This window comes from Bufo gargarizans, chromosome 7 (assembly GCF_014858855.1).
Source record: "Bufo gargarizans isolate SCDJY-AF-19 chromosome 7, ASM1485885v1, whole genome shotgun sequence".
Taxonomy (NCBI): domain Eukaryota; kingdom Metazoa; phylum Chordata; class Amphibia; order Anura; family Bufonidae; genus Bufo; species Bufo gargarizans.
In genome coordinates, this window is record NC_058086.1 from 3,366,419 (window position 1) to 3,381,866 (window position 15,448).

At 41.0% G+C, this 15,448-nt stretch overlaps 1 protein-coding gene across 1 annotated transcript in view; it reads left to right on the plus strand.

The window, feature by feature from the left end:
- Positions 1-15,448, plus strand: part of DMC1 (DNA meiotic recombinase 1) — a 132,589-nt gene that overhangs the window by 26,110 nt on the left and 91,031 nt on the right. Inside the window, exon 3 of the mRNA XM_044301460.1 lies at positions 10,464-10,546. Coding sequence (XP_044157395.1) covers positions 10,464-10,546 — 83 coding nt within the window. The remainder of the gene's footprint in view (positions 1-10,463; positions 10,547-15,448) is intronic.

Here is a 15,448-nt window from a genome sequence, read left to right on the forward strand (position 1 = left end):
GTCATGGGGGTATAAATATGGAGATGGACAGTCAAGATCAGACATGAATTTTGTTGTGGTTGTGCCTTGGATTTGAGCTTACATAAGGTTGGAGCTATACAACAAGTGACTGCAACCTAGACATCCATGGAAATCTAGCAGGTTTCGATTTTTTTTGACCGTTGGGATCCGATCATGTCGCTGCTCTTCACTATAACCTTACCTGAGGTACTACAAGTGCTACACTGCAATATTTCAACACGCAGAGTGTAGCCCCAGTCAAAATCTTTTCCAGAAGAAAATAGGCGTGTGTGTCTGAACATGACATTCGGTAAATAACATTTTCAATTAAATTATTCACTTACTTCACCCATAGACTATAAGGGCTGTTTCACACAAGCGGATGCCGTGCATGTACAGCAGAGACACGGAGCATTATCAATCATGTTAATGCTCCGTGTCTCTGCAGTCCATTCCAGGGCTTATGTAAAGAGAAAAAAGAGTTAATTGCATGGATGGCTGGGTAGAGAGGATATGGTGAGAAAAGATAGAGGAGGAAAAGGGAACGTGAAAATTGGAATAACATAGGTTGGCGAAGTATCTCAGGATGTCCTAACAATACCAAGGGGGTGCCACAGGGAGAAGTCTGTATCTGTATTTCTTCAATATGATCTCCAAATTCAATAAATAAATTATATCTTTATTAAATAATGGGGTGTCACACTTACTTCACCGAGGAGAAGGGTATAGGAAAAAGCTCAAGACACCTATACCTTCACCTCCCCTGCCAAGATCACTGAATTCAGCTGAATTAATAAAGACTTCCACTTCACTTTGGAGCCCCGGTGTCATCTCTTTGGGGATCAGGAAGACTCTGGTACATCTTGCAAATCGATCTCGCTGCCCCATTGGTATTGTCGGGACATCCTGGGATACTTTGCCAACCTATGTTATTTCAGTGCGGGGCTTGGCTATCATTCACGCTGCGGATGACACACACAGCATCCGCTCGTGTGAAACAGCCCTAAACGTCTTATGGGCGGTTGTTTATCTCTGATCGTACGTTTTAGAACGTCTTTTCAGAGATGGCAGCTCCACGCTAATCGTGCAGCTGCTGAGGTAGGGTACCCCAGCGAGAAGGCAGGAACAGTTCCCAGGTGTCCCTGCCTTCTAGATCGCTGTATATACTTCCTGTTCTGGCCCGGTGGTCATGTGACCGCTGGGACTGGGAGAGTGCAGGAGCTGTCAGGTCTTCCATAGACCTCGATCAGCCCTGCACTGAGGCTGTACAGCATGGTATAATGCTGTACAGCCTCTCTGGGGGTTGTATTTACCCTGTAACTGGGGCTACTATTTCAGCCCCAGTTACAGTAGAAATCAATAGTGGAAAAAAAAAAATAAGTGAAGTTAAATGTCCCCAAGAGGTCTTGTATAACCTTATGGGGGCAGCAAAGTGTGAAATAAAAAATAAAGTGCTTTAAAAAAAAAAAAAAAAAGGGTTTCACATGTAAAAAAAAAAAAAAAAAAAGTTAAAAATAGAAAAATATTTCGCATGATCCACCCCGTCGGATAAACGCCATAAAAAATGTTAAGTATCGCCGCATCCGTAACAACTAGCTCTATAAAAATATCACATGACCTAACCCCTCAAGTGAACACCGTAAAAAAATAAAAACAGTGCCAAAAAAGGCATTTTTGTCACCTATCACACAAGTGCAACACCAAGCGATAAAAAAGCTGTATGCCCCCAAAATAGTACTAATCAAACTGTCACCTCATCCTGCAAAAAATGAGACCCTACCTAAGACAATTAGTCAAAAAATAAAAAAAATATGACTCTGAGACAAAGGGGACACTAAAATGATTTATTGTTTTTCCTTCAAAACTTCTATTATTGTGTTAAAGTGAAATAAAAAAATTAAAAAGTAGACATATTAGATATTGACGCATCCGAAACAACCTGCTGTATAAAAATATCACATGACCTAACCCCTCAGATGAAGACCGTAAAAAAAAAAAAAAGGTGCCAAAAAAGCCATTTTTTGTCACCTAAAATCACATGAAGTGCAACACCAAGCGATCAAAAATGTGTATGCCCCCCAAAATAGTACCAAACTGTCACCTTATCCCGCAAAAAATGAGACCCTAACTAAGAAAATTGTTAAAAAAATAAAAGAGCTATGGCTCTCTGGAAACACTAAAACATAATTTATTTGGTTTAAAAAAATGCTATTATTGTGTTAAAGTGAAATAAATAAAAGTATACATATTAGGTATCGCCGCATCCGTAACAACCAGTTCTATAAAAATATCACATGATCTAACCCCTCAGGTGAACACCATAAAAAATAAGAAATAAAAACAGTGCCAAAAAAAGGAATTTTTTGTCACCTTACATCTCAAAAATTGCAACACCAAGCTATCGAAAAGGCATATGCCCCCCAAAATAGTACTAATGAAACCGTCACCTCATCCCACAAAAAATGAGACCCTACCTAAGACAATCAGTCAAAAAATAAAGAAACTATGACTCTAGCACAATGGGGGAGGAATGGAAGGAGGGACTAGAACAGTTCAGAAGGAAAGGTGTAGGGTAAAAAAATATACATAAACCTCTCAAATGTATGTATACCAATGCCAGAAGCCTGACTAATAAAATTGGGGAACTACTGGAATTAGTGATGTGTGAGGAGAACTATGACATAGCGGGAATAACGGAAACATGGCTGGATGATAGCTATGACTGGGCAGTTAATGTACAAGGTTACAGTCTGTTTAGAAAGGATCGTCAAAACCGGAAAAGGGGGAGGGGGTAGGGTTGGACGATATCAAAAATATTCAGACGATAACGATATTAAAAAAGTTATCGCGATAACGATATATATCGCGATAAATGCCCGTTTAAAAGAGAAAAAAACACAAGACGTTACACTGTATGGGGGCGGCCACAAGGAGGCGTTACACTGTATGGGGGCGGCCACAAGGAGGCGTTACACTGTATGGGGGCGGCCACAAGGAGGCGTTACACTGTATGGGGGCGGCCACAAGGAGGCGTTACACTGTATGGGGGCGGCCACAAGGAGGCGTTACACTGTATGGGGGGGGCCACAAGGAGGCGTTACACTGTATGGGGGGGGGCCACAAGGAGGCGTTACACTGTATGGGGGGGGCCACAAGGAGGCGTTACACTGTATGGGGGGGGCCACAAGGAGGCGTTACACTGTATGGGGGGGGGCCACAAGGAGGCGTTACACTGTATGGGGGGGGCCACAAGGAGGCGTTACACTGTATGGGGGGGGCCACAAGGAGGCGTTACACTGTATGGGGGGGGCCACAAGGAGGCGTTACACTGTATGGGGGGGCCACAAGGAGGCGTTACACTGTATGGGGGGCCACAAGGAGGCGTTACACTGTTTGGGGGGCCACAAGGAGGCGTTACACTGTATGGGGGGCCACAAGGAGCGTTATAATAAGGTCTTATGGGAGCGAGGAGGAGGGAGAGTCGGGGCGGCCGCTGCAGGAAGTAGTAGGTTTATAATTTCGTCATCAGACAGAGCACACACTAGTGAGACAGCCGCAGAAAAAGTCTCTCCAGAGACACCAGTACTCACACAGGGGATCGCCAGTTCGCCACACACAGAGCCGGCACTGGTGGATGACGACGTCAGATGGTGGGTGGAGACTTGACTAAGGGAGGCGGAGCAAGAAGGAGGCAGGCCAGGAGCGAGAGGAAGTAATTACCCAGCGCTATGCAAGATGCAAGGTGCAAGGTGCAGGGAGGGGTGGGCGGGCGGAAGCACGTTTAGAAGAGGTCAGCGCACAATGTGCGCTGACGTCACAAAATACCGCGGTATTTAGGAAACGGCGATATCGCCATATCGCCGTTTTTTTAATACCGCGGTATATCGTGATACCGGTATATCGCCCAACCCTAGGAGGGGGGGATGCCTTTATGTAAAGTCCTGTCTAAAGCCCACACGCCGGGAATATATAAGTGAGGGACATGAACATGTGAAGTCACTGTGGGTAGAGATACATGGATACATGGAGCTAAAAGCAATAATAAATTACTAATGGGGGTTTACTATAAACCACCTAATATACCAGAGTCCACAGAAAATCTACTACTAAACGAGATAGACAAGGCGGCAAATCATAATGAGGTGGTTATTATGGGGGACTTCAACTACCCAGATATAGACTGGGAAACTGAACTTGTATATCTCATATATGAAATAGGTTCTTGGCAATAACCAAAGACTATTACCTCTCCCAACTGGTTCAGTACCCGACTAGAGGGACGGCCATACTGGACTTAGTATTAGCCAATAGGCCTGACAGAACAACAGACGTGCAGGTTGGGGGACACCTGGGAAATAGTGACCATAAAGTAATAACCTTCCAATTATCATTCAAAAGAGCATTTCTACAGGGAGGAACAAAAATACCAAACTTCAAAAAAGCTAAATTTAGCCAATGTGGATAAATAGAACTGTAAAGAAAACAAGAACTGACAAAAAGAAAGCATATAAATCACTAAAACAGGAGGGTAGCACGGAAGCACTGAAAAACTATAAGGAAAAAAATAGAACATGTAAAAAACAAATAAAAGCGTAGTAGAGACCAATAGATTAATTGCCAAAGAGAGTAAAACTAACCCTAAAATGTTCTTCAATTATATAAAGGTGTCAGCCCTTTAACCAGCTCCCGACCGCCTAACGCAGGGATGCGTCCTGCGGGCGGTTTGTTCCTCCTTGACGCCTCAGTGCGTCATCTCGCGAGACACGAGATTTCCTGTGAACGCGTGCTCACAGGAGAGCGCGTTCACAGGATCGCAAGATAAACGAGTTGATCTACAGCCTGCCAGCGGCGATCATTCGCTGGCAGGCTGTAGATGCAACTTTTTTTTTTACCCCAAAAATATGTGTTTTGTTAACAGCGTCTAATATACCTGCTACCTGGTCCTCTGGTGGTCCCTTTGCTCTTGGATCGACCACCATAGGAGAACAGGCAGCTCTGTAAGTAGCACCAATCACCACACTACTCACCATACCCCTCACGGAATCCAAATGCGTAATTTTTTTTAGACATTTATATTCCAGACTTCTGCTAACTTATGCCCCAAAAAAAATATTATAGGAACTCGCCATGCCCCTCATGGAATAGCTTGGGATGTCTTCTTACCAAAATGGCGTCACTTGTGGGGTATTTATACTGCCCTGGTATTTTAGGGGCCCTCAAGCGTGAGAAGTAGTTTGGAATCCAAATGCGTAAAAAAAGGCCCTGTGAAATCCTAAAAATAGTAATTGGAATTTGGGCCCCTTTGCGCACCTTGGCTGCAAAAAAGTGTCACACATGTGGTATCGCCGTACTCGGGAGAAGTAGGACAATGTGTTTTGGGGTGTATTTTTACATATACCCATACTGTGTGTGAGAAATATCTGTGTAAATGACAACTTTTAAAAAAAATGTATACAAAGTTGTCAATTTACAGAAATAATTCTCTCACCCAGCATGGGTATATGTAAAAATACACCCTAAAACACATTGCCCTACTTCTCCTGAGTACGGCGATACCACATGTGTGACACTTTTTTGCAGCCTACGTGCGTAAAGGGGCCGAAAGTCCGACAAGTACCTTTAGGCTTTACAGGGTTGCTCACAATTTAGCCCCACCCAAAATGCCAGAACAGTAAACACACCCCACAAATGACCCCATTTCGGAAAGTAGACACCACAAGGTATTAGCTGAGGGGCATATTGAGTCCATGAAAGATTGAACTTTTTGCCACAAGTTAGCGGAAAGGGAGACTTTGTGAGAAAAATTCTGCTAACTTGTGCCCAAAAAAAAAAACTTCTATGAACTCGCCATGCCCCTCACGGAATACTTTAGGGTGTCTTCTTTCCAAAATGGGGTTTTTATACTGCCCTGGCATTTTAGGGGCCCTAAAGCGTGAGGAGAAGTCTGGAATCCAAATGCCTAAAAATGCCCTCCTAAAAGATACTCATTGGAATTTGGGCCCCTTTGCGCACCTAGGCTGCAAAAAAGTGTCACACATGTGGTATCGCCGTACTCAGGAGAAGTAGGGCAATGTGTTTTGGGGTGTATTTTTACATATACCCATGCTGGGTGAGAGAAATATCTCTGTAAAATGACAACTTTGTATTAAAAAAAACGGGAAAAGTTGTCTTTTACAGAGATATTTATCTGACCCAGCATGGGTGTATGTAAAAATACACCCCAAAACACATTGCCCTACTTCTTCTTAGTACGGCGATACCACATGTGTGACACTTTTTTGCAGCCATGGGTGCGCAAAGGGGCCCAAATTCCAATGAGTACTTTTAGGATTTCACAGAGCATTTTTACGCATTTGGATTCCAAACTTCTCACGCTTTAGGGCGCCTAAAATGCAAGGGCAGTATAAATACCCCACATGTGACCCCATTTTGGAAAGAAGACACACCAAGGTATTCCGTGAGGGGTATGGTGAGTTCATGTAAAATTTTATTTTTTGTCACAAGTTAGTGGAATATGAGGCTTTGTAAGAAAAAAATAAAAATAAAATAATTTTCCGCTAACTTGTGACAAAAAATTTAAACTTCCATGAACTCAATATGCCCATCAGCGAATACCTTAGGGTGTCTACTTTCCAAAATAGGGTCATTTGTGGGGTGTTGCTACTGTATGGGCATTGTAGAACCTCAGGAAACATGACAGGTGCTCAAAGTCAAAGTGTGTAAATGAATTTTTTTGCACCATAGTTTGTACATAGTTTGTAAACACTATAACTTTTACCCAAACCAATAAATATACACTTATTGCATTTTTTTTTTATCAAAGACATGTAGAACAATAAATTTAGGGAAACATTTATATAGAAATGCAGTTTTATTTGAAAAATTTTACAACAGAAAGTGAAAAATGTATTTTTTTGCAAAAATTTCGGTCAATTTCGATTAATATAAAAAAAGTAAAAATGTCAGCAGCAATGAAATACCACCAAATGAAAGCTCTATTAGTGAGAAGAAAAGGAGGTAAAATTAATTTGGGTGGTAAGTTGTATGACCGAGCAATAAACCGTGAAAGTAGTGTACTGCAGAATTGTAAAAAGTGGCCTGGTCCTTAAGGTGGTTTAAGTTAGGGGAGCTAAGGTGTTTAAAGTGTAATGAGCGGGGAGTCGCAGGGAGCGACGAGGAGAAAAGCAAAGCTGTTAAATATTTTTTTTCTCCAATGTATTCGCTGAGGAAAATAAACTGTCAGATGAAATGCTGAATGTAAAAATAAATTCCCCATTAAAAGTGTCCTGTCTGACTCAGGAAGAAGTACAACAGCGACTTAAAAAGATTAAAATAGACAAATCGCCAGGATCGGGTGACATGCACCCCCGTATCCTAAGGGAATTAAGTAAAGTCATCGCCGGACCCTTATTTCTGATATTTGCGGACTCTATACTGACAGGGAATGTCCCACAGGATTGGCGTATAGCAAATGTGGTGCCAATATTCAAAAAGGGTCCAAAAACAGAGCCTGGAAACTATAGGCCGGTAAGTTTAACATGTAGGTAAACTGTTTGAAGGTTTTCTAAGAGATGCTATCTTAGAGCAAATAACGCCATATCAGCATGGCTTCATGAGGGATCGGTCATGGCAAACTAATTTAATCAGTTTCTATGAGGAGGTAAGTTCTAGACTAGACAGCGGCAAATCAATGGATGATGTATATCTGGACTTCTCCAAAGCATTTGACACTGTACTACATAAAAGGTTAGTATATAAAATGAGAATGCTCGGACTGGGAGAAAATGTCTGTGTGTGGGTAAGTAACTGGCTGCGTGATGGAAAACAGAGGGTGGTTATTAAGGGTACACACTCAGATTGGGTCACTGTCACTAGTGGGGTACCTCAGGGGTCATTATTGGGCCCTATTCTCTTGAATATATTTATTAATGATCTTGTAGAAGGCTTGCACAGTAAAATATCAATTTTCTGAGATGACACTAAACTGTCTAAAGTATTAACACTGAAAAGGACAGTATACTACTACAGACGGATCTGAATAGATTGGAGGCTTGGGCAGATAAGTGGCAGATGAGGTTTACTGACAAATGTTAAGTTATGCACATGGGAAGGAATAATGCATGTATCCTGTACATACTAAATGGTAAAACACTTGGTAATACTGACATGGAAAAGGATCTAGGAATTTTAATAAACAGCAAACTAAGCTACAAAAACCAGTGTCAGGCAGCTACTGCCAAGGCCAATAAGATAATGGGTTGCATCAAAAGGGGTATAGATGCCCGTGATAAGAACATAGTCCTACCACTTTACAAATCACTAGTCAGACTACACATGGAGTACTGTGTACAGTTCTGGGCTCCTGTGAACAAGGCAGACATAGCAGAGCTGGAGAAGGTCCAGAGGAGGACCAAAAAATTATCAAAATTAGGGTTATTCACTTTAGAAAAAGACGACTGAGGGGAGATCTAATTACTATGTATAAATATATCAGGGGTCAGTATAGAGATCTATCCCATCATGTATTTATCCCCAGGTTGACTGTGACAAGGGGACATCCTCTGCGTCTGGAGGAAAGAAGGTTTGTACACAAACATAGAAGAGGATTGTGGTGATGGTGAGTACAATAAAGGAATTCAAGAGGGGCCTGGATGTATTTCTGGAATGTAATAATATTACAGGCTATAGCTACTATAGAGGGGTTGTTGATCCAGGGAGTTATTCTGATTGGAGTCGAGAAGGAATTTTTTATTCCTCTAAAGTGGGGAAAATTGGCTTCTACCTCAGTTTTTGTTTTGCCTTCCTCTGGATCAACTTGCAGGATGACAGGCCGAACTGGATGGACAAATGTCTTTTTTCGGCCTTAAGTACTATGTTATGAGACACTAAAATATGATTTATTTTGCTTCAAAACTGCTATTATTGTGTTAAAGTGAAAAAATAAAAATAGTCATATTAGGTATTGCTGTGTCCAAAACAACCTGCTCTATAAAAATATCACATGACCTAGCCCCTCAGGTGAACACCCACCGTAAAAAAAAAAAATTTAAAACTGCCCAAAAAGCTTTTTTTTTGTCACCTAAAAAAAAAAAATGCTAAAACAACCAATTTTTGGGTCACCTTGCTCCATAAAGTGTAATAATAAATTATAAAAAATTAATATGTACCCAAAAATGGTACCAATAAAAATATCAACTCTTCCTGTAAAAAAACGAGCGCCTGCATAAGTTGATCGGCAGAAAAATAAAAAAAATATGGCATTCAGAAAATGGAGACACAAAACATAATTTTTTTTAAAAATTGCTTTATTATGTTAAACTGAAACAAACAAACAAAGTAGGTAGACATATTTGATACCATCGCGTCCGTAATAGCCTGTTTTATAAAAATAGCACATGAACTACCCTGTCGGATGAATGTTATAAAAACAGTGCCAAAACTGACATTTTTGGGTTACCTCGCCTCACAAAAAAAGTACCGTAATATAGAGAAATAAAAAATCATATGTACCCCAAAATAGTACCAATAAAACTGGCACCTTATCTCCTAGTTTCCAAAATGGGGTGCATCAGGGGGGCTTCAAATGGGACATTGCATCTAAAAACCAGTTCAGAAAAATCTGCCTTCTAAAAACCATATAGTGCTCATTTTCTTCTGCGTCATGCCGTGTGCCCTTACATCAGTTTTTACGACCACATGTGGTAATAAAATTTTGAGTTTTGTTTGGCTGTTAACCCTCGATATGTTAAAGAAATAAATGGATTAAAATGGAAAATCTGCCCAAAAAGTGAAATTTAGAAATTTTATCTCCATTTTCCTTTAATTCTTGTGGAACACCTAAAGAGGTAACAAAGTTAGTAAAATCAGTTGTGAGTAACTTGGGGGCTGTAGTTTTTACAATAGGGTCATATATGGGGGGTTTCACTATGTAAACCCCACAAAGTGACTTCAGACCTGAACTGGTCCTTAAAAAGTGGGTTTTGGGAATTTTCTTAAAAATTTTAAGAATTGCTTCTAAAATTCTAAGCCTTCTAACGTCCTAAAAAAATAAAATTACATTTACAAAATGTCAACATAAAGTGGACATATGGGGAATGTTAAGTAATAAATAATTTATGAGGTATCACTTTCCGTTTTAAAAGCAGTGAAATTGAAATTTAGAAAAATGCGCTTTTTTCAAACATTTTGGTAAATTTTTGGATTTTTTACAAAAATAAAGGTGCAATATATTGACTCAAATGACGTACAATGTGTCACAAGAAAACAATCTCAGAATGGCTTGGATAAATAAAAGTGTTCCAAAGCTATACCCACATAAAGTGACACATGTCACATTTGCAAAATTACCATAGGCCTGGTCAGGAAGGGGGTAAATGGCCCGGTCTGGAAGTGGTTAACAAATAAAAAAAAGCATCAATCTTAACAAGTTACTTGCCTTAAAGCTCTTTGTATATATTTCATAGGAGCCTGGCTTTCTTACTGCCTTTGAATACAGTATGAAGAGGAAGATGGTGTTTCATATATCAACTGGAAGCCAGGAACTTGAGTAATTAATAAGTGACCCTTTTGGGCCATTTTTTTTTTTTTTTTTTTTTTTTTTTTTTTTAGCTTTTAAGTCATGAACAATTTAGGGGTTTTCAATTTCATGTTTTAAAAAAAAAAATACTTCCTTTACCCTGGTGTCAACTGCACTGAATACCAATCCATACTGTATAAACATTGCAGCAGTCTGTACATATTCTCCTTAGAATCTGAAATATGCTGATGACAAAGGAACATTTTTGGGCCTGCATAAAAGATGTGTTTTTCAGTCGATTGCTGGTCACCTATACACTGGGCAGTTATCAGGTTTGAACATAATAAAAGGTAACCATTTGCCTCATTATCTGTTCATTTTAAAGGCCCTTAAAGACAACTGGTTGCAGAAAGCTCCCTCCAGTGCTCTGTAGTAGGAGATAAAGAACAATAAGCATGATGCAGACATTTTTTTTCTATTTATCTGAATGGGTTGTTTTTTGCAGCAAGCACATGGAACAGATTTTAAGTCCCAGAAATTTCTACAACAAAATCTTTACATGAGCACTGATGGATGATAACACATGCATCGGTGCTTGTTTGCATCGGCATAATTACACAGGCCAGGACAAAATGAAGGCCTCATTCCATTCTATTATTGTTGGCAGCGCATTCTTTGTTACACAGTGAGATGTACTGCCAATAATCAGGAATCTGTCATCCTGATGAAAAATGCGCAGCAGATGATAAATGAGTATTTGCTTGTTCATCAGCAGATTACATGCTCCCTGCTTGATTACATATTCCCAATAATGTGCCCAATTATCGTGCAGTGTAATAGGGGTGTAACACTCCTCTCTTGGATACGCCCTGCCTCTAATCTGTCTGCCAGTGAAAAATAAAACATGGGGAGAAAAGCAACCCTTATATTTCCTGGAAAATTATTACAGCACTGTTTCAGAAATGTGCCGAAAATTTTGTTCACTGAGAAACACTGTGGGTAAAGGTGCTGGTATAAGTGCAGGATTTAGCAAAGTAAAAATCAGGACTGGATTATAAAATAAAATAAAGTATTAAAGAGGTTGTTCAAGATTAGAAAAATATGTCTGCTTTCATCCAAAAACAGCCCATACCTATCAATGGCTTGTGTCTGGTATTGCAGCTCATCTCCATTGTAGTAAATAGGGTTGAGCTGTAATACCACACATGTAATCTTGTGGACAGATGTTGCACTGTTTTTGCATGAAAGCAGTTATTTTTTATTTTTATTTTTTTAGTCGTGGACATGCTCTTTAAAGGATAACTGTCATACTTAGACCCTAATTTCAACTTTCAGATATGTAGTTACCAATAACATGATATTCCCGAATCAGTTACTATTAGACTGACTTACCCCATATTTAATAAGATTCAGCTCTTAGCAACCAGTCTGCATAAAACTGCAATTTCACTATTCAGTTAAAATGGCCACCACTGCCCTCACCCTGAAGCTAATCCCGCCTACCCTCACTAGCCAGTAACAATAGCCCCTCCAATGTGTCAGTAACCAGAGCCCTCCCCCTAAAGGGTTAATCTCCTGCTGCACAAAGGGGTCCTCTTACCACACGTTGCTTTCATTTATACACTGAGCAGATGGCAGATCTCCCTTCCCTGGTCTGCGCTGCTTTGACTCTGCATTGTCCCAGTATGCTGAGTGAGGGAGCGTCTGCCAAGCGCAGGGACAGGGAGAAGTGCACACAGCCCAGGCACTTTTATCAGCTGCTGGGGAGGACCTGGCTTTGATCATTTACTTACAGTCCCTGGCTGTCTGTAATCTGACCTTGCACGCTGCGTGCTTCTGCGTCCTCCGTCCTTCAATACCGTCTATGCGTTGAAACCACTTGCGTGGTTTACGGGAGGGAGAGCATTCTGCTGAGTACTATTGCTCTGAATTTAGGAGATGGGCAACTAATACTGAGTGGAATGTTCCAGCCCTCCGTAGTCAATTCTGTCAAGGGTTATCCGAGAGTTGAAGGACACATTGGCATTTCACGAATATCCAGAGTCACTGGGAGCAGCCATGTCTCTGGCTGTACGTATTGATAGACGCCTGAGGGAGAGATCTAAGGTTCCTCTCGCTCGGGACGCTCTATCGTATGGGGAGGCGGCCTCTTCCGACATTTTGGGTAGGGAGGCACTTGAACGCATGTCTGATGATGAGCCAATGCAGTTGGGGAAGTCGCTCCTGAACCTGGTAATAAAAACTTTAGGGTTAAGAAAAGACAGCTTTTTTTTTGTGGTAAAGGTGGAAATTTTGTTAACGTATGTCCTTATGATAAACGTCAAGGTGAAATAGGAAAAAAAACAAAAACTAATGTGTTTAGTCCTTTTCTCACTCTTGGTGGTGTGGGTGGGGAATCTGAAAATGTACTTTTGTCATTTACCGGTAAAACCCGATTTCTCCTGCCTGCCAAGGTGGCTCTAGAATTGAAGTATTTATTGACAGTGGGGCAGGGGTAAACCTAGTGGATGGACAATTCGTCCGTATGCATGGTTTGACAGCAAGCGCATTAGACAAAAATATTTTGGTGTTTGCGATTGATTCCGCTCCACTCTCACAAAAGTATTTGTCACAAATGGTGCAGGACATGCGCCTAAAGGTGGGAGATTCTCATCAAGAATCCATTTCATGTTTTGTGCTGAGTGGCTGCCTGCTCCTCTGGTGCTAGGTTTACCGTGGTTATCCAAACATAAAACACTACCATTGATTGGCAAACAAAACAGATTCTTGATTGGAGTGATTTTTGCATAGACAACTAACTTAGCCCGTCGCTTTCTGTTGTAACCACTAAAATAGTACCTTTTATTTCAGATTTTTCTGATGTATTTTCTGAAAGTGGAGACCAGGAGTTACCTCCACATTGGGAGTATGATTGCCCTGTCAACCGTATTCCCAGAGCTAGATTGCCCAAGTCTCGGTTGTATAATCTTTCTGAACCCCAAAGAGTAGCCATGCGAGAATATCTAACCGAGAGCTTGGCTATAGGTCATATTAGACCATCCAAATCTCCAGTGCTGCAGGGTTTTCTTTGTAAAAAAAAAAATGGATGGAACCCTTAGGCCATGTTTGGACTTCCGTGAGCTTAATCGCACTACTGTCCGTGATCCCTATCCCCTTCCTTTGATCCCAGATTTGTTCAATCAGATTGTTGGTGCCAAGGTGTTCTCTAAGTTCGATTTGAGGGGGGAATATAATCTGGTAAGGATCGAGGAGGGGGACGAATGGAAAAATGCCTTTAATACCCCTGAAGGTCATTTTGAGAATTTGATCATGACTTTTGGGTTGACCAATGCTCCTGCTGTTTTTCAACATTTCATCAGTGACATCTTTCATCATCTGGTGGGCAGGTTTGTGGTGGTGTATCTGGATGATATTTTAATTTATTCCCCCGAAATGGAGAAGCATCAGGATCACATGAGACAGGTCTTATAGATCCTAAGGGAGAATAAATATATGTATGCTAAGATGGGGAAGTGTGTATTTGCGGTTCCAGAAGTGCAATTCCTGGGTTACCTACTCTCATCTTCGGGTTTTCGTATGGATCCAGAAAAAGTCTGTGCTGTGTTGGACTGGGATCGACCCAAAAATCTGAAAGTGCTCAAATAGCGAGTGGGGATTGCTTCAGTCCCAGTCTTGCTGACCACTCCTTCCCCAATCCTCCAAAGTGGGGAGGTGTGACGCTTCGCGATCTCGGCAATACGAAGAAATCGCGAATGCATCATGTTCTAAAATCACAATCACCAGAGCCCTCTCCTGCACACAGAGTTAAAACTTCCCGTTGCAGCTCACAGAGCAGAGGTTAATTAGCAAACCCTGGCCAAAGATTCCTACTAACCCCCTGTCAGGTTATACAGCCATCAATCTGATATCATCATGACAAACCCTCATAAATGGGCCGTCTCTCTAGTCTGAGCGGCCCCAACACAGCATGAGTTTTTACACTCCTTAAACCTGGTCAGACCTTCAAAAGAGAAGGACAGATCTTTATCATGCAGCTGGTTGGTACAAGTAGGAAGATGACCTTAAGGTCACCTCCAATCCATAGACTTCATATTTTTCCCATATTTCCTTCATATTTTCTGGGTTAGGAAAATACGAAATGAACAATCTCATCAGAAAATGTTTTGGTTCTTCTAACACAGCTTCCAGGAAATTTCCACTGTGAGATTTAACGGTTCTCAGGCACCCTGTATTATCTTCCAGTCATATTTGGTATCAGATTATGCGTAAAATTCTTCTGATTATAAATATGAAATTATTTCTTAATTTGACCAACGGATACAGAGAAATTGGCAAAGCCAAGATTCTGCCAGATTTTCTCCCTCTCAGAGCAAGAACTGCCCCTCTTCCAATTACACAGGGCTGGGCTTGTACGTGTCATAGCCACTCCAAGCTACAGAGTGGGTAAAACCCAGTGACCCACTCAGGTCCTGGTCCTTCACCTACCATCTGAAGTCGATTAACATCACGACCGCCCCCGCTGGACACGGGCACACTGCCATCTTGGATTATTCCTTGCAAAGACTTTATCTTTTACTGGACACTACCACAGTAATTCTGAACTTATAGACATTCTACTCCTTTCCATCTCTTACTTATTTCCATCCAACCAATCTGTTCGACTGGCAGGTATATTTTTCTGTCAGTTTTAATGTATATTTTTGTGTATAGTTTTTAAAATAAAACTAACGATTTAATCGTTCCAGTTTTGTCATTGTTACCTGATTATCTGGTCTATGCTAAGAACTCTGTCCTCAGAGGAGACATTTGTCTTATTTTTATGCATTGTTAATTGGTTACCTAGGTTTCAAATAACTGTTTTGTCCCTTTAGGATTAGCTAGCCGGGGTCTCTTTGCCCCGATTCAATACGAAGAGCGGTGGCAGCAAATAAT